The sequence below is a fragment of the Photinus pyralis genome, unplaced genomic scaffold, assembly GCF_008802855.1.
Source record: "Photinus pyralis isolate 1611_PpyrPB1 unplaced genomic scaffold, Ppyr1.3 Ppyr1.4_LG4, whole genome shotgun sequence".
NCBI classification, from domain to species: domain Eukaryota; kingdom Metazoa; phylum Arthropoda; class Insecta; order Coleoptera; family Lampyridae; genus Photinus; species Photinus pyralis.
This window is the reverse complement of record NW_022170511.1, coordinates 15,227,627-15,248,144: the sequence shown is the minus strand read 5'-3', so window position 1 is coordinate 15,248,144 and position 20,518 is coordinate 15,227,627. Positions and strand designations below refer to the sequence as shown.

General features: G+C 38.2%; 1 protein-coding gene across 6 annotated transcripts in view; it reads left to right on the top strand.

Moving 5' to 3' along the window:
• The window catches only part of LOC116169452 (liprin-beta-1), an 83,304-nt gene that overhangs the window by 56,364 nt on the left and 6,422 nt on the right, over nucleotides 1-20,518 (top strand). For 4 of the 6 annotated variants that reach the window (XM_031485545.1, XM_031485541.1, XM_031485544.1 and 1 more), the window contains exons 2-8: nucleotides 373-504; nucleotides 1,788-2,359; nucleotides 7,802-7,978; nucleotides 9,237-9,455; nucleotides 9,512-9,631; nucleotides 14,370-14,574; nucleotides 14,967-15,192. In XM_031485545.1, the coding sequence (XP_031341405.1) occupies nucleotides 373-504; nucleotides 1,788-2,359; nucleotides 7,802-7,978; nucleotides 9,237-9,455; nucleotides 9,512-9,631; nucleotides 14,370-14,574; nucleotides 14,967-15,192 (1,651 nt within the window). The remainder of the gene's footprint in view (nucleotides 1-372; nucleotides 505-1,787; nucleotides 2,360-7,801; nucleotides 7,979-9,236; nucleotides 9,456-9,511; nucleotides 9,632-14,369; nucleotides 14,575-14,966; nucleotides 15,193-20,518) is intronic. The other 2 variants (XM_031485542.1, XM_031485547.1) reach the window with 2 other exon arrangements.

Sequence of the window (20,518 nt, the reverse complement as noted above, 5' to 3'; positions counted from 1 at the left end):
AGTCGGTGTTGTATAGCGTATATAATTCAGAAAAATGTACTTAGGTTCCCTGTTTCTGAATTTGTCAAATGTCGCTTGCATGGATGGGCATCGACGTTTCGATTTGTATTTGCACTTAACCGATATTAACTAAGATATACGAATGTAGACAAACACGTGTTTTCGCTTTTGGCATTCGCCCCACAGCCAGACCTTTTTCTGATTTTTTTTGTCTAAACAAATTCGTAATTCCATCTTATTTTTAGAAACTTCGAGCACTCAGTCAGATCAGAGTTTAAAGTACGCCGTTCTTATTTTGGTACGGCACGCTAAAATAGACATGCTAGCATTCGCTTTTTGTATATTTACATTGTAAAAGATATAATGATGTAGAAGGCGACTCCTCAAGTCAGGATGACGAATCGACTGTAAAAGGAAATGCGGTATGGTCAGGAACCACTTCAAATCGAGAATCGAGTTCGGAGCTCTCATCCTGTTCGTCGACGCATTCGAAAACTTTGAAAGGTTTTTCTCCCGCGCGATAAAACGTTGCTAAATATATCGAGATCAAATATAAATGGTCTGCTCACGTAATTCATTCAAGTACCCAGTTTGGAGCTTTATAGCAGTGTATTTCGAATGTTTTTCATAACCGCATCGTGCTTGTATTTGTATGGTTAAGGGATGATATCGAAATTCTTGTGAACTACAAATATACTGTTTAGTGTTGTCGATTCAAAAACAATTGGACACATTGCAATATTATTACAAAGAGAAGGGGGGTTCTGTTCAAAAGACTAGGAGTTTGTTTGTCATCAGGTCAGAGTACGTTTTTATACAGGGTGACGATTTGAAAACTTACCACCCCTCATATCTTAGTAAATAAACGAGATATTTAAAAAAATCAAAATCCGTTTCGGTAATTCGGAGGGGGAATCACAATGACATAGTTGGCGACGCACCCCTCCAACCCCCTGCGCCCCAGCCACCCCAACTTTTAAATCTTAAATAGTGACCCCCCATGTGTGATACGTCGTTGGAAAGCTCTGAAAAAATGCTTTCCAACCATACCAAATAGCATTACATTTAGGTTAGTAATTATCGTGCAAATCAAAAAATAAACATGGAAAATCGTATTTAACTTGAACTTCCAAAGCCGACTTGACAGCAACTCATTTTTGATCGCCAGTTATAATCTATTCTCAAACTCTTGTCGAACCTTTTCAAATGTTGGTTTTGCAATATTTCGACATTCTTGAATTATTCTCTGTCTTAGTTCGTCTATGTTCGCCGGTTGCGTTTTAAATACGACAGATTTCAAATGTATCATATTAGTTTATTTTTTGATTTGCACGATAATTACTAACCTAAATGTAATGCTATTTGGTATGGTTGGAAAGCATTTTTTCAGAGCTTTCCAACGACGTATCACACATGGGGGGTCACTATTTAAGATTTAAAAGTTGGGGTGGCTGGGGCGCAGGGGGTTGGAGGGGGTGCGTCGCCAACTATGTCATTGTGATTCCCCCTCCGAATTACCGAAACGGATTTTGATTTTTTTTAATATCCCGTTTATTTACTAAGATATGAGGGGTGGTAAGTTTTCAAATTGTCATAAGATACACTACAGTAACAACCCAAACAATCATATGTTGGACAGTGTCACTAACAATCAATGATGTAATTTATTTTTCATTCATTTGACCGATATCGATATAAGGCCACGGACATAACATTCATATTTCACCTCGACTATTTAGCGACACAATTAAAGGCATCGCATACTTCAACAGTCGAATATATTGTAGATAGCTCCACGCGATGCAATGACGATTTTCAATGGATACGTAAAGATCCGATCGAAATGTCGATTCAAAAAATGGACCAGCAACTTCCGCAAACAAAACCGCCGATTAATCGTTCGCTGAGGGAGAGGTCGTCGCGCAGATCGTCGGAAAGGGAACGAGCGGCGGCGCCTGGAAGCTTGGACAGACGAAGACATCATCAGAACCGGCAGGAGAGAGATCAGAAAGCGAGGTCCTCGCATATACTGAAAAGTCCGCCGAAATGCGATGACTATGCAAGTACGCAGAGTTGCCAGAACTGGTGTTGCAACCCGCATCCGAACGAGCAGTACTGTTTTGATAACTTTCATCGGCGACATGAGAGGGTCGATCCGCAGAGGTACGGAAGTAGTCCGATGTTAATGGACCAGCGGTTTGTGGACAGAGGGAGTCATCCGGATCTTTACAATGAATTTGGTCGATTCAGGCACGAACAACCGTACGGGTGCTGCTCGTATCACACTGCGCCGCCTTGCTGTTTCTTTAGTGATGCGCGAAGTTATCACTGGCCTCCTCCATCTTATTCACTTAATAAGGTATAATTGTTTGTGATTTTTACTATTGCTACTAACCGACCAATTTGTATCTACCGGTCAATTATAGATAGTTGTCCAGAACCGGCGGCTTAACTGGAAATATGCTGCGCCGCCTCGGCTCTCCCCGTGCAAAATTTGAAGAAGCACTTGCTTTTTGTTCAGTTACATTGAAACCGGCTTATAATTAAAGATTTGACCGTTTTTGGCATAAGATGGAATTACTGCCTTTATTTTTTAGAATTTATACACTACTATAGAGCAAAAGGGCGATTTCCATTTTAGGAAGGTTAGGGCATTTTGGAAATCCAATTTCCGTGCGCCCTGTGTAAGTTTTTTAAAAATAATTATTACATGTCCATACCTAGATCTTATTGGTCTCAATAGTAAAAACACTTAGTAGTAGAAACCAGAACCCGGTGCCCCTCCCCCCCTTTCCGGTCAGGCACTCGTAGGTGAAGGAACTTCCCGGTGACGTAACTAAAGAGTGACTATTTGTTATGTAAGGTCGTGACTTTAGTGAAAGAAATTTCCTGGTGATATAACTAAGGAGTAACCTTGTTTTGTGTGTTGTTGTGTACGAAGGCTGCAATAGACAAACACGTTGTCGATCTTCGATAACTTGGAGCTGGAGTAGGTTGAAAAAAATATAACTTCTTGGATTAAGACACTTTTACTTAACAGCTACATACATAGGTACATATAACATTCACACGCACACCTGGTCAGTACCAAATTATCCCTCTCTCGTCCGCCGTTTTCTGCCCAAAAACCACATGTGTGCGCTTCGTCGAGCTTGCATTAAAATTAATAAAATTCGGTCAACGCGCCAACAAACAGTACAAAGTGAGACAGATAGATTTTAAATTGATTGATAAATTGATGAGAGGGATACACAGATAATAATATCGGGCAAACTCTTTATTGGTCCGATTCAAATTAGAATATGGAGTGACAATATGGAACCACAAAGTAATTCTTGAACAGTTCAAAGACGTTTTTGCAAATACATGTTTTACAGAACACATGGGTATTATGCCGAAAAAGGATGTAACAACATGGAAATGTTGGAAAGTGTTAATGTTGAAGCTCTTGAACTAAGAAAGAAAATTGGACAGCAAAATATGTAAAGAGAAGAGTTGGAACTTCATGTAAACGTTTTTGTAAAGACAGTCGGCACTAAAAATTAAACTCGAAAATTTTTACAAGTTCTGAAACCAATTTCAAATATCTTCCTAATATTAAAACCCATCAAAAACGTTTTAACATTCCACTTTGCCCAGTAACGAGATCAAGCTTCCAATATATTGCCTATATTTTTTTTCTCACATATTTTGCTGCAAAAATAAATCCAAAGGACATTTTTAGATTGTCAACTTTAGCCTACATTCTCGGACCTTGAGGCATTATGAGTAACTACACTTTATTAAATTGAATAAGTAATTAATTTTAAAAACGAAAATTTTGCAAGTTCTGAAACGTATTTCAAATATCTTGCTAAAATTAGTACAAATTTTTTTGCATTTTTCTTGTCCGTAGGGCCAAACCAAACTGTAGAGTATCGGGAGTTTAGCTCTGGAATTCATGTCGTTTGGCGCAGTGGAGTGGAAGCTGACGGTACTGAAAATTAAAGAAGAAGCCCAAAATTTTGGATGTAGCCTAATCACTACTGATTCAATGATAATAAATGTTTAGTAGTTTCGTAGGGCAAATCAGTTGAACGATAACTTAGCTGTGGATATGGCAATGGTCCAGTCTAAGAAAAAAAGTAGTACCGAGTACCGTAGTATTCACCCGCGGTCGTTTTATTACGATTTCTGACTGGGGGTCATGCCCTGTAAGTCTATAAGCCCTATTATACCTATTTAATTTAAGAAAATGAGATGAGAGTTAAATATTCTTTGTAATGGGCAATTAAGCCTTCATCAAATCAAAAACTGAAAATTGTAATTTATTTTGATTCTATTGAATACTGAGTCTAATCAGAAATATCAAAAACACAAGGGAAGCAATATCGAGGAAACCCAATTTCACTTCGATATGCCAAGAATTAATCGTTCGTTTTATAAATAATCAAGACTGCAGTTTTGAACAAAAAATAGTTATTCTGAAACGCAACACTATGGAATGTAGAAGCGATTTGTGTAAGGGAGTGGGGGCTCTCCTATCGTAAAAATGTTTGATTCTAATCTAATAGAAAGACAAATTTTGACTAGCAATATAAATGTTGTATATAAAAGCATAGCGGAGAAATACAATTGTTTGGTTTTTTTTTACTACAAACCCACTCGGAGCATCTGTGCAAAAATGTGTTGCGTCTAAAATTTTAATTAAATTTTTTCCTTTGGTGCAATACTATTTTCGGAGTCTTAATTAGCGATGTACTGTATTTTTTTGTTTATGTACACCCCAAAGAAAGAGAACAGGATTTACATCTTGGGGGGGGGGGCAGTGGCCATCATCCTTTTTTATTTATTTTATTTATTTATCTTATTATTCTTGTCACAACAGAGACTATATCTTGGCGTTCTACAGGAACGCCTTAACTTCAACAGGGTGTCCTATTAATAAAGATATATCTATGTAACCTTTAATTGTACAGCTTGGAGAAAGAGATTTTATTAACAAATGAGGTCCACTGAAATCGCTGGAGATTATGTTCAAGTTCTTCGGTTTGTCGCTAGAGGGCGTACTATTCAAGGTTAAGTAGCAAAATCATTTTTTTTTCTAAAATATACCCGACAAACATGCATAAAAATACATTTATCGCAATGTTGTATGAGTTTTGCATCATTTTGATGCAGCACTACCTCATAAAATATGAGGGATGGGGGAAGAGGGATAACACAACGACTATATAGGTACCTTGTGTCCTATTTTGACTGAGACTGCAGTGTATCTCAGCTGTTTTTAAAGATAGAGACTTGCGGTTTTCGCCACCCTTTGTCATTTTTTTGTGAAACTTAATAGCACAAATAGAATCAATCTAACTACGTTTGTTTCTGAGATATCGAAAACGAAAAGTTTGACTTTTTGGAAAGTTGTCTTACTACCCTTATAAGATTAAAAAAAAGGTAAATACTGCATATTTTAGATATTTTTTACGTAGAATTCAGTGGGACAGTAAAAAAACACTCTGTATATCTTAACGTCAATTTCTTCCATTATTTTTCCTGATTACATTGATGTATGACAATCTACATTTTTTAATATAATTATATAATATTATATCATTTTTCAAAATTTTGAAATGCCATATTTTTACCGTCAGCCATTTTTATTGATTAGTTACCATGGATACAATAAACAAAATAAAATCTTCATGAATCCGTGGCCTACTACATTTAAAAACTGTAAAAAATAAAGTTTTTATTTTTTATTGATGGCTAAAATTAACAAAAAACACAAGAACACAAAGAAAGTCGCACCTGGACGCCAAAACTGTAAGTCTCTATCTTTAAAAACAGTTGAAATACACTGCAGTCTCAACCAAAGTAGGACACCCTGTACAAGAAAAAGCAACATTTCTTCAGAGATATAGGTACTTAACTTGCCGCAAACTCCGCATTTCAATTGGATCCTCTTTGAATAGCGTCTTAAAATGAGATTATAGATGTGGTCTACTGTTGTGGATTCATTGATGTTGAAGTTACAACCAATACAGTTTTCTGTATTGTGCACAGCATTTGAACATCATTTGATTTTTTGATATCACATTCTCTCCGTTTCAGCAATGGGTTTATTTGTATCATAACGTTAGAGTCTTCTATTTCTATTACATTGAACCTAAAGTAAGTTTCATCCTTTTTTGGCGTATTTTTTGAAACTAATGGTGACAGTCGAAACACGTACGAACTAATGAGTGCTAAGGTTTATGCATTTATTGACTTCTTTGCGTTGACATTACCATGTAATTTAATGTACTACTGTCACTGTGCGCAATAGTATGCTGTCAACTACACTCCCGCCTTTCCAGCTATCTTTAATAAATAACAATCGAAGTTTAGAAATTTTGTATAATCTCTCCTCGCACACTTCCGGCCTCTGCTACAAAAAAAATCCCAATATTGACTTAAGTAAATTAATGACTTGGAAAACTCTTTAGCCTCGATCAACTTCCGAAAATTCCAAACAATTAACTATACAAATGTTATCCGGATCGCACAACAGATTCACATAAACACATAATTAATTGATTTATTACGAAACACATGAAATGGAAAATTAGAACAAAATTCCTTAAAGAAAAAAAGTTTACAAAACATGTTTGGACAAATTACACCGCACGCAGGCGTTCGACAAATAAAATAAGAAAATCTTATAGTTTAGTTTCTCTTTTAATAATGCTAATAATCTGGTCGTACAAAGGTTTGCGATAACAAGACTCACTTAACTACACATACATACAAACTGAATAAGTCAATATTTTTACTTAAACGACTGCGCAGTAGTACGTCAAAAACAGTTATGCTTTCCGCGTATTACGCATTGATTCACAGTACTCTTGCTTATGCAATACTAGCGTGGGGTCATAGTGCTTCATGGAAGTTCATCTTTCGCCTCCAACGAAAGGCCGTACGCGTGATTAACAATCTAGTATCTACAGTACAGTGATGATTGTCGTCAATCATTCTCGCAACTAATAAAGATCCTAACTCTTCCTAGTCTTTATATTCTTGAGGCCTTGTGTTTTTGTAAGAAAAATATGGTGGAGAATGTGTTACAATCCCAGGTGCATTCATATAACACTCGACAAAAGGATAACTTAAGGGTGACTTTTTGCCGATTGTTGAAGAGCCAAAATGGTGCATCATACCAATCGCAATCTTTATTTAATATAGTTCCTCCGAAGATTAGATCGTTACCCCTGTCAGATTTTAGAATTACACTAAAAAAATTGTTTATTCAACACCCTTTTTTCTCATTTGATGAGTTTAACGACTTCTGTTGGAGTGGTTCGTAATTGTATCAGTCATTCTGTGTTATATGTTTTTTTATTTTTTTATTATGTTTGTTGTATTATATGCTAGTGTGTTCTTTATCTAATGACGAGTGTAAATGTATCAACATGTCTGCACAACAATAGATATTATTATTATTATTATTACACACACCAACGCTGCTATCGTCTAAGCGGCACTTTTCTTTAACACACAAAACTTTGTGACAAACAACATTCACTTGATGAATAAAATGACGAATTACCGGTGACTGTTCAGACAAACTACGTCTTCAACTAACCAAACCAAATTCTCACATACAGAGTGTTCCGTCGTTATTTTTGGCGTGTAGACCGAAATAACGTCAATAAGACGTAATTTGTATAATTTTTTAACAAAACTTCTACTACGCCTAAGCCTAATTCATATCGACCTCAAAAAATGTTAAACATTATACTGAAATTAGTGAACGAGCTTTTTACTTAAAAAGATCTTTTTGCTTTAGGGAAGCGACCACGATGACAAGTTACGCAAATTGCAGTCGGAAAAGGATAATCTACAGCTACAGGTTCAGGTTCTCACCGAGCAAATCGAAGCTCAAGGCGACAAAATTACGGATTTGGAAAAGGTTCTCATCGAGCGCAAGCAACAGTTGACTAATTCTGAGGATATGCTACAACGGGTAAGTGACTAACTAATGCAATTTCTTACTCGTTGCGGGCTGCCAAAATTTAGATACAGTTTACGAAGGTATATAGGATTTATCTGACTGACGGCATTGAATAAAAAATTAATTATTCAATGCTGACGGTAAGTATTATGTCGAATATTGTTTGGAATCTGACTGTGGCCTCCATGAATTCAATGTAGACATACCTATTAACTTTAATAGAAATACTAGGTACCTCACCTCACATTTTAATATATGATGCTGAAATACGATTAATTTAACTGAGTGCCCTATTTATTATACTGGAGCAAGTGTGTTACACTACCTGCCATATAATTAATCACAAATCTCATTAACTTTGTACATGGTTATGAATATGATTGATGTAGGTACATTGTACACTATTACGTACTTATACCCTTTAGTAGTTTGTCAATTAAAAAAATGCGCAAGTAATAAACCAGGGGAATTTTTGTGGAGTGATTTTTCTAATGTCAGGAGAAATTAAATAAGTCATCAAGATCACTAGTCTCTGAAGGCATCTAAAGAAGATTGTAACTTGGACGGATGTATCTCCTCGAGATGTATCACTTTCAAATTTTATCTACACCTTTCGACATTTCCTTCGTAAGATATGCTCACTTAAAATTCTGAAATTTATCGAAAATGTCGCTCAAATTAGGACTAAAAAAAATTTAATTTCCGCTCATTGCAGTCGTGTGTTATACGGTAAAAAGGATTTTACGAGGGGTTTTGCTAGAATGAATTGCAGGGTGCCCAATCTTTGAGCTGATAGGAGTAGGAATTTTTACGAACATAGGTTTACTGAAAATTTATTCATTTCTTTTTTTGAAAATTTTGTTTTTGAACTGAAATAAATCAAATTCGTGGCCACGTTCTTTTGAAAGTGGTACCTATTTCGTTCGACTCAGTTATTACTTATTTACACGATAACGATCTAACGGAAAAGATATTCACGCAGATATAGAGCTTTTTTTGTTTCATTCTATTTTCAGTATTTCGTTATTGAAGGCCGCATCATTTTTCTTATATACGTACTTAAGTCACGTAACTAAGGAAGCTGTTAAATTACACACGTTTCCTTATTATTCGTAAAATTGGACAGTACCCGTTGCATGCACTCTTTCATCTAGATTGTGAGTGGGTCAGAAAACCATTATCTACTCATCAATAGAGACCAATTAAATTATATTTTAGAACACTTATTTGCGACAATTAATTATAATATTTTTTTTATGATCTGTATTAGGAAATGCTGTCACGGTCATCTTTAGAAACGCAGAAATTGGAGTTAATGTCGGCGATTAGCGAAATGAAACTTCATCAGGCGGCGCTCGAAAGAGAAAACCTGGAATTGAGAAGCTCAAGATTTAATAATAATGGTATAAGCGGAACGAAACCACCTGTAAGGGCGAGGCCGTCTCCCCAACCTCACCATTCAACGCCTGTACATCACAACAGTAATCCTGTACGCATTTTATGTTAAATCCTTTTTTCGTTATCTCTAATTTGCTTGTTTTGCAGGGTATAAATGTAAGAATGTCGCCTTCTCCGAGTCCTGTCCCTACAGGCGCAATGATCTCTCAATCGCCGAGAAAGATTGAATCTAACTCTCCAGTACAAGATTTAGCGCAGCCTCCAAAGGTTTGTATTATGAAGTTTCGCTTACACGACGTAATGATACTGATGGTAGATGTTGAATGATTTGAAATATTTTTTATGCAATCAGAGATCAACAGATAATACTGTTATTCCAGTATTTTAGGTTTTGACTCGTGGTGAATACACGTTCCCAATCAGGCTTCAACTGCCATATTGATCAATACAAGACAAACTACTTTTATCATTATAAATACGTCGCCATTTGGAAAAGTAGTGGCCAACGTCGTTTATACACAGATAATCCTAGGATTTCAAAATATTAATTCATTATCCAGTGGCCCTATTGCAAACTGGCGGTCATAATCGATCCATAGAACAAATTAATTAAAGGAAATCTTAAGTACCTAATTACCTGTTAATAATCCCAAATATCCCAACGTAACTGCGTTATTCATGAACAGAACGCACAAACAAGCACAAAAATCCAACTGATGTTGCTTCTGACACTGGTCGCACTTAAAATTCGATTTAGACGACATTGGGTTCGTTGTAAGTACAGATGTAAAATTGGCTCTTTGGTGGTGGAAAAACTCCCTTTATTCTATTCTATTCTATTCTCAGGGGAGCCCGACCGGGCAGCACTTAGGCACATCAGAGGCCCATTGTGCCTACCCCCTTTCTTCGCAACTGAGTTCAGAGCCCGTTCCTCTCAATGAAGGATAGGACCCTGTTTAGCCTAAGTTGCTTCACCCTCCTCGGTTCCAGGTATCTGTCTCCAAGGAGTTGATATCTGTCCCTGATCAAAGCGTCACAGTGACAGACCACATGCTCGGTAGTTTCATCTGCCTCGCCACAGAACCTGCACGTGGACTCCTCCGCGAGCCCAATGTTGTGCAGGTGATAGTTGACCATCCAGTGTCCCGTAAGGACACCGGTGATCTTCCTAATCTGGCTTCTATTCAGTTTTAGAAGCTTAGAAGACCCCGATTTGCCAAGGGGCCCTGTTAAAAAGGCCTTGGACTGCCGGAGTCCGGTTACTTGTTGCCACTGAGCCTGGAATTGACTGGTCAACCAATCTTTAATCCTGGCCCTAACAACGGAGGGAGCAATCCCTAGGGTAGGCTCGGGCCCGACGAAGACTCCACCACTGCCTTCGCGAGCCAACTCGTCCGCCCTTTCGTTGCCCCCTATTCCGCAGTGCGCTGGCACCCAAATCAAGCTTACCCTATTAGACTCACCTAATCTATCTAGGGTTCGCCTGCAATCAAGCGCCGTAGCTGATCGGAACCTGTCTACCGACAGGGCCCTCAACGCCGCCTGACTATCACTGCATATGTATATATGCTTGTTACGGTAACCTCTACGGAGGTTTTCCTGTGCACAGGTCATGATGGCTAACATCTCTGCCTGAAACACGGTGCTATGCTGACCAAGGGAGACGCTGACGCTGGCTCTCGGTCGATCACCATATATACCCATGCCCGTTCCCCTTTCTGTTTGGGACCCGTCTGTAAACCACACGAGCCCCTCAGGTTTGAGGAACGAGCAATCCGAGTTCAGCCACTGCTCCCTATCCGGGAGAATGACTTTATAACGCTTTGGTCTTAGCAAGATAGCCCGGATCACGTCCCTCCTTGCGAGGAGGGGATCGGTTCTGAGGGTTTCCTCCCAGATCCGCCCGTGCCCAAGGCTGCCTCGATCCTTCCATTCATCCCAATCGTTTAGGCGTATGGAAGCCTTCCGAGCCTCTGCCTCCACAGCTAAGTGTAGAGGCTCTAGGCCCAGAAGTGCCTCCATGGCCAAAGTTGGCGTGGTTTTTAGGGCTCCAGTGACTCCCAGACAGGCGAGTCGCTGGACCTTTCCTAGCTGCTTCCTGTAGGTTACCCTGCGCATGGCAGGCCACCACACAAGTGCACCATACAGTATTATCACTGCAGTGTAAAGCCAGTATACCAGTCGAGGGTTCAAGCCCCATGTACAACCAAAAGCCCTTCTACATGCCCATAGACATGCAGTGGCCTTTTTGCTTATGCGCTCAATGTGTCCTTTCCAGGTCAGGCGGGAGTCAATGATGACTCCCAGGTATTTCACTGACCTGGTCAGACCCAGTTGACGTCCTCGAAGAGCGAGTCCAGCAAGATCCGCTTTCCTTCTATTCGTGAATGAAACAACCTCGGTCTTTTCCGGGTTAACGGAAAGGCCATGGCTACTGCACCACCTATCCACCTGTTCGAGAGCCCCCTGCATGAGCTCTTTCACGGTGTTTGGAAACTTCCCAGTTATGACGATCGCGAGATCGTCCGCGTATCCCTGTGTATACGCTCCCCCCTCGTTCAAGATGCGGAGGAGCCCGTCTAGTACCAGGCACCACAGAAGTGGAGACAACACCCCACCCTGCGGACATCCTCTAGTAACCGATGAGCTCATCTCCGTCATCCCAATTGAGGAGATAATGACTCTGCTTTCGAGCATGGCTCGGATCCATCTTACGATCGACCCATCAATACCAAAGCTCTCAGCAGCCTCACTAATCGAATCGAACGTGGTGTTGTTAAACGCACCCTCGATATCTAAAAACGCTCCCAGAGCTATCCCCCCGGAAGACATTCCCTTTTCCAGCCTGCACACCAGGCTGTGTAGAGCCGTCTCCGTGGACATACCAGCCCTGTAAGCATGTTGGAACGGATGTAGTGGTCTACTAACCAGTACGCCATTCCTTATGTATGCATCCACCAGCTTCTCCACCGTTTTTAGAAGAAACGATGATAGGCTGATGGGCCTATAGTCCTTCGCCACGTCATATTTAGCACGACCCGGCTTAGGTAGGTACACAACTCTTACCTTCCTCCAGCTTTCGGGGATATACCCTAAAGCCAGAGAGGCTCTGAAGAGATGCAACAAGTGTAAGAGCAGCGGCTCCAGGCCCTTCTGTAGAAGAGCCGGGAATATCCCATCCGGTCCTGCACTCTTAAATGGGCTGAACGTGCTGACCGCCCATCTCAGAGATCCCTCGGTAACCACCCGGGATGCTACCTTCCAGTTGATCGACCTTACACCGACCCGAGTAGCTCCCTTTGGTGGGTCCGAAGTTAAGTAGTCCCCGGAGCCTGGAAAGTGTGTTTCCAGGAGACATGTGAGAGCCTCACCCGCGGTAGACGTATATCTACCGCATGGAAGCCTCAGTGTCCCCACTTTTTGCCCCGGGTCCTTCAAAAGGATTTTACGAAGTTTTTGAACTTCAGGAAGACCTTCCATGTTACCACAGAAAGTCCTCCAAGATCCTCGTTTCGACCTCCGAATATGGTCCTTATACCTGCGCTGGGAGATCTTAAGATCTTCCCAGTCCGCAGGTAACTTAGTTCGCATGGCCCTATTAAAGAGCCTGCGAACCTCCTTACGAGCCTTTTCAAGGTCTGAGTTCCACCAAGGTGTTCTCTTCTTCCCTCGAAAGGTACGCAGTTTACAGCTGTCCTCATAGGACGCTGTTATGGCGTCGCTTACTAATGCGGCCGCCTCTTCCACCTGCTCTGCTTTCCGACAGAGCAAAGGTGGTCTATCCAACCGGTCCGACAGTTTTGCCACATAGCAGTCCCAGTCAGTGGATCGGGGATTCCGAAACCGGCAGGGCCCGCAGTGCAATGACAGGTTCAGTTGGAAAAGAATATGCCTGTGGTCCGAAAGCGACGGCTCATCAGACACTCTCCAATTCGTGATCATGTGAGCTATTGAAAAGGAGCCCAGCGTCAGATCAATGACCTCCTGCCTCCGCGCTGTGACGAAGGTAGGGGCTGCTCCCTGATTTAAAACATTCAAATCAGTTGTTTGCAAGTACTCCAGAAGGTGGTCGCCCCTCGAGTTCGTGTCCGTGCTGCCCCACACAACATGGTGTGCGTTTGCATCACAGCCAACCACAAGAGGGAGCCCACTACTTCGACAGTACTCTATCAACTCAGCCAGCTAAAACTCCCTTTATCTGATAGTTGAAGACCTTAAAGATCAACTGCTTGATAACGTTCACCACCAAACAAATAACGATTAAGTCCATCTCTTCTATTTAAAACAATTTTCCTTCTACACCTTCCACCTCTACTTATTTTTCAAAATTACTGCGTCGTCGAATAACTAACATCTGTGTTTACGTCGGCGAAAAACATCTGCTCATCTAACTTAATTAGCTAAACGTAGAACACTCTTATCGCGATGACCAGAGATAACATGAGGTGAAGTTTTACAGAACACTACACGCCAATCTGTATGAACGATAAAATAAACAAATCGATTATTTATACAAAATTACACATCATTAAATAAATAATCCTAAAACAAAATCACACTGACTTCAAATTCGAGAAACATGATCGAAATTGAATTCATTCTAAATTGGAGACCAACATTTAACATAAAAAATAATTGCAATTAAACACATATGGAGTGACCCAATATTAATGTAGGTGCCAAATAAAACGTCCACGTGACGTAGTTTACACAACACCATAAAGTACACACGAATGTGCTAAATGAGAGGAAAGGGAAAGGGAAGTGGAAGAGAAGAGGCTACTGGAAGAAACACAAACGGGATTCTAGATTTCTGGAGGCAGGGTACAGGTACTTGATAGGAGACCACCTTTGAGAATAATAATTTTTTAAGTCTTCACGATGTCATGAAAATTTTAACCAATCGGAAGAGAGAAGTGGGCAAATTTTATAGCTTTTTTTCACCCGATTATATAAAAAACCCAGGTTCAAGTGGTAAATCTGCAATAAACTATTTTTGTTACAGACACCTCCTGCAAACTATCGAAGACAAATCGATATACATTACGGCAGTCTACCTAGACAACAGTTCATCAGTAATGGTGAAATCGTTCCGGTTACAGATACAAACGCGAATACCGCAAATAATTCACGAAAAGGAGTGGCGTTCGGTAGGGGATTTTATTCATTACTTGGTGTTCGGGGCAGAGGACATTCTGTACCCAATTTAGGTGATAGCTCGTTTTTTGGCATGTTTGGAATGCTATAATCGAGCTACTAACTAAAACTTACAAATACTGTATATAGGCCTTGCGTAATAATTGGAGATAGGGTAAAAATTCATTCCGCAAGAATGACGATTGGTCAATAACTAGTTGATTGCTTGTGAAATGAATTTCTAGTACCACTTTTACCTAGACGTAAATCATAAGAAATTTGAATTAACGCCTGCATATAAAAGAGAATGACTTCCATTTCATTGCTTATCCAACATTTCTATACTCATTCTTTGTATAAACGTACTAAATTTCCAAATTAATTTCGGAGCAAGTATCATCATCATCTTTCAGTACTACTTTATTCTATAATCATAATTGTATTGTAATGTATTGTTGTATTGTAGCCGAAACGGAAAAAATTATAATAGACGAAAACAGTGATGGTACACCAAGTTCGCCATCTTTACAGTTCAACAAGAACAAGGGCATTAAGAAAATATTCGGCCGAATGAGAAGGTCCGGTTCCGGTAATTTGGAAGACATTCCCGGTCTTTCCGAATTTCAACGTGGTGGCGTTAGGGCGACAGCCGCGGCGAGGTTAGGCTGGAGCGAACCGTTGATTTTGACAAAGTGAGTATCCAGTTGTGTTAATATACCAGGTCTTTTTTGGGAGCTTTAAGACCAGTTGTATGATGTTGCGTCGAACCTGCGGTTGAACTGAGGTCATGATTAACATTTTATCCAATCATAAACGTTCAACTGATTCAACATAACTTATACCTGAGTTAGAAATTTCTGCGAATGTTGGGGTGGATCTTTGAAAATTTGTACTAGTATCTTACATTTTTGGATGCTCTGTGAAATTTTGTTTATTTTGATACATACATGTTAATATCTACCTTATAGAATATTTTGAAAATCCACTGTAGTTGTAGTAATTGAAGAAGTTGAACAGTATAAGGGTAGGAGCATGAACATACGGCTTATACAGAGACATACAAATAATTGATGCGTTTTAGCGTTTTGGTGGTGTTAAACAGGCTGTTACCTCCTCGTCTGTCCCTTTGTCTCCACTAGGCATCCTTTAATGATCTGGGCCTTTTTAACTTGGGAAGAATTCAGGAAATACTTAGTTAAAAATCAAGTGATATTGATGATCCTTTCTTTTTTGCCATGTAAATTCTCATTGTTCTTATCGATATTGCTATACTTTTTTCATTTTTCAGTTTATCGCATGAAAAGATTAGATCACAAACTTTTTCTTGGTTTTTGTTGGCGATTTCAGGCGCATACAGTGATGGCTTACTGTTAAAAGTATTGTCAATGCAATAAAATGAGAATTATTCAGAAAATATTCACTATAGGTAGAGGAACATGTACCTAATATATTGCAGTGTAACTCGCACCTTATTGCCCAATGTGGCTCACACAAAAATACAAACCGATGAAATGTCATTCAGGACAACTACCTAAAAAATAAATTAGACTAACCCCACTATTCGTTACTGAAAGTGACTTCAAAAGGTCACAATAACTAGTTAAACAAAATGTAATATTACGTTATTTTCACAAACAATCTTAAAATCTTTTATTTTACAAATAACCACTCGGCTTGCCTAAATTACAAGAGGTTCTAAATTTACTGGATTCATAGACACGTCACGATTTAAAAAAAAAGACCTTAGACACATTTATACTCGGAATTTTACAGTCGTGTAATGACGTCATTTTCGTGGGAAAAAACGTATGTCCTATTAAATTTATTTATTGCTAAGTAACTGACTACTGGTGTCTAATTACCTGTATGACTTTTACTATACAGTGGTGTACATAATATTTTAGCATTTTTTGATAATAATTAAGTCAATTTCCACAAGAAATCTATAGGTCTTAATAAAAGAAGAAGTCCTAATTAACTGACTGACTGACTGACTGAGATATCAACGCACAGCCTAAACGACTGAAGATATCGAAAATAAATTTTTAACATGTTAAAAAATGCGAATAGTTCATATTTTTTGCGAGCGAAACCGCGATGGATAAAATGTTAGTATTTCAAAAAAGGTCATTTACTCACTAATTATTTTAATAACTTGCTCAACTAACATATAAGTAATATTAACATATTTTTGTTTTTAAATAAATAAAGATTAACAAAACGAAAATCACAGAATATTATTTAGGAATCAATACTCCCGAAAAGACCCAAAAAATAATTAGCAGAGGAGTACATAAAAATTCAAAGAACCACTATCGAAACCACATCTACACAAGAAAAAATTGCACTACCTTGATGAATAGTTGGAAAATCAAAATCGTAAAACAAAAATATACCAATGCCAATTTATTGCGATTGTAATGGTCACAGTATTAGAAGAAAATTAGTCGCCTTCGTCCGTATCGTCAGAGTCAAAATCAAAGTATTCGTCGTCAGTAAGGTCGTCGTCAGTAAGGTCGTCATCTGCGTCTGTAGTGATAACAAGAGGTGGGATGTCAGAAGCATCACAAACTTGTACTGCTCCCCAAGCCTCTTGTATTACTTTGTCCGTATGGTTTACGTATTTCTCCCAATTATCCCTAGAAATCTCCCCGATAACCCTTTCCCATGTTGCCAAAACCTCTTGTGGTGATCCCTTAAAATTTGCAATGTACTGATCGTATTTTCGTTTACACTGAGACCACACCATTTCAATCGCATTAAATTGGCAGTGGTATGGCGGTAACCGTAAAATTTTATGTCCTAAAGGCTTAACATATTCATCAAGGTAGTACTTTTTCTCTTTGGGGCAGTTTGCGCTGACAATGCTCCATATTTGATCCTTCATTGCCTTTTCTGGATAGCCGATATTTTTTTCCCCTAACCATTCTATCATTCTTTGTTTTGTCCATGATTTGGTGGGAATTTTCTCTAAAAGGCCAGAATGGTAGCTTGCGTTGTCCATAATAATTAAAGATTTTTCAGGAAGATTTGGCACCAGTTGAGTCTTGAACCAATTTTCAAAATTACCCCTGTTCATATTATCATGATAGTCCCCTGTTTTTTTTCCACTTTTAAAAATCAAACTTGCCCCACCAATAAAGCCATCGTTCGTCCCAGCGTGGACAATAATGTATCGATGACCTAAAGAATATCTCTTTTAATAATATTGAAAAGGTATTATAATATCTTATTTTACCTTCATTGGGTTTAATTGATTCCGTGTGCTTAGTATCATCTTGCCAGCTGTTTCGAAATGATCCCTTACTAAATATCCAGGTTTCATCCATAAAAACCGGAGTATAACCCTCATGTCCCAAATTTTTGTTTTCAATGTACTCCCTTAAGAATTTTATTCGTTTGTGGACAATATCCGGTAAATCCATAAGATATTTTCTGTTATTGGACTTCTTCCATTTAAAACCCATACTTTTGATCCACTTTCTCAATGAATCAATGGAAAATTGAAAATATTCGTTTTGCTCCAGAAATTTTTGTCTAATAGTTGCCAGTGTAACATATTCCTTTTGGGAGTACATATAATAGATTGTATCCCGAATTTTATTCTTCAAATATTCTGTGATTTTCGTCTTGTTAATCTTTTGCTTGGTAGAGACATTAGATGCGTAATCTTTGTCGGATTTTACACCATTTTTTCTCAAATTTGAAATGGTTGTTGGGCTGACTTTCGTTGCTTGTGCAGTTCGCTGTATAACATTGTTGATGTCTAGTGGTATGCCACTTGTTCCTGTTCAATTTGAAAGAAAGCCAACACATTTAGAATTATTAACTGTGTTTGTTCGTTAAATCGATGAGGGTTTTTTGGCGGCATGTTTTGACGCTTTGGCGTTTTCAAAACTTCAAAACTGACAATCACTTGACAAGCATTTCAGGTAAAATTTAGCCACGACAACAACATTTCACAACAACATTTCGGCAAAATTTTTTGTCATTGTCATTTTACATTAGTTAAACAAGGATAGACAAAAATGACGTCATTACAAGACTGTAAAATTCCGAGTTTAAAAGTTCACCATAAGTTTTTCACTTCTAAATCAAATCTACCTAAAACAAATTTAAACAGCACTGACAAAAGTATAAAACAATGTCACTTACTTTTTTACACACTTGTATGGTCCACGCGGCGGCCTTCTTACCGTTGAATTTAGATGCTTGCTTCTGTTGGTTCTGATGATAATCGTCAGTACACTTATTTCCAAAAAACGATATAGACTGACTTTCACTTGTATTGCGAAAAGTCGACTGACGCAAAACTGGATACCGATGTAACTTTATTCACGTCGCAAAATTATGATGACTTGTTACAGGTCCATTTTTACTTTATTTTGCATTATTTATTTTGATTTTTAGGTTAGGAATTTGTTTATTTGTTTTGAATTCATCTCATAGGCGTACTCATTTTCGTAAATTTCTTCTTTTGATTTCTTCGCTTCTTTCGGTTCTGGTCCTCTTCTTACCATTTTGTCTTCCTTTTCACGCTCTAAACGCTTCTTCTTTCATTACTGTTTTCACTATTCTAATTTTCTAAGTTTATGTGTAATACATTTTATTCAATGTTACGCCTTTGATTTTTATTTATATCTATGCTCTGATTAAAGTCCCTAGATTACTCTAGGGACTTTAGCTCTGATTCGTTTCCAGGGCTATCTGTTGTTATTTCGTCTAAACTACGCTATTCTTTCCCGCTCTTTTCAAAAATCTTTTCTTCTTTTCCCGCTAACTTTTTATGTTCCTTAATTATTGGTATTACTGTTCCTTTTTTTCCAAATTTTCTACGTTTTCGATTATTGTCAATTTTGTCGTGTGCTAGTGAGGTGCGAAATTTTTATAGTCGCTAATAACCAAAAATTTTGGGATTACTACCCTCTTGAAGTTCACCCTACTTAATAAAAGCAATTAGTATTCATCCTTACAAACCCTATTTTGGGGATTAAGAGTAGAGGAGAGGCACACTTATATTTGTGATTTGCTTCTACAACCAATATATATTTTACCTCTTGCTCGCCGGATTTCAACCCCTTTTGTAAGTATTCGTGTTGTATCGTTTTCTATTTCTTCATTGCCTTTTAGGATCCGAGCGTTAATTTACTACCACCAATTTATTTAAGCACGCAAAATATTATATTGTCTCTACATTTAAGACCCCCACCATCTCGTAAGTAGCCTTTTTGTGCTAGTGTTACATTGTAATTTGGATCTTTGTTTTAGGGCCTTGTATTTTTTAGTTCTTATTTGTTATACCTGTACCTACTGCTATGATATCTTCAGTCGTCCGTCTTCAGTCTTCTATCGACGCCCTCAAATTTCTTTTCCATTTGATCCCTTCTACCCTCGTCCCTATCCTTATTTTTCCCATATTTAGCCACTGGTCTACAACCGTCATTAAATCTGCCAAACAACAGCTGGACAATTCAAGGAACCAGGAACAGCTAAACAACCTCCAAATTTATTTTATTTATTAACCCGTTAAGTTTTATTTAAAAAAAAGCATCCTTACATCCGTTTAATTAATCTTGAGTCAAGTTTTTTGTGTCTTACTGTGAGGCGAGATCTTGTACCGTTATTTTATTGCATCAATTCCCTGTATGTATACACGTATTTAATCCTCCATGAAATGAGAGGAAAAAATCATGTCATTTAAAAAACTGAGTTTTGAATCTTTAATTTTTCTTATACTTGGAGAACTGCCAAGGTCATATGTAGGCAACCCAAAAGTTTTTTATGTGCACCCAACAAAGTCCAATTTTTTCTCCACACGTGACACGTTAGTGAAAATTTGGGTACCACAAGTTTTCAAATATTGAATTTTCAAGTATCCTCTACCGATATCTACAATTTTTTTTATCTTAAAAGTGAAAATAACTATAAATGATAGTTATTGACATATGGGTATCAAAAGAAATAAAATTTCACATACGATCTGAAAATCCAATAAAAAAAGTAAGGATTTCCTCTTAA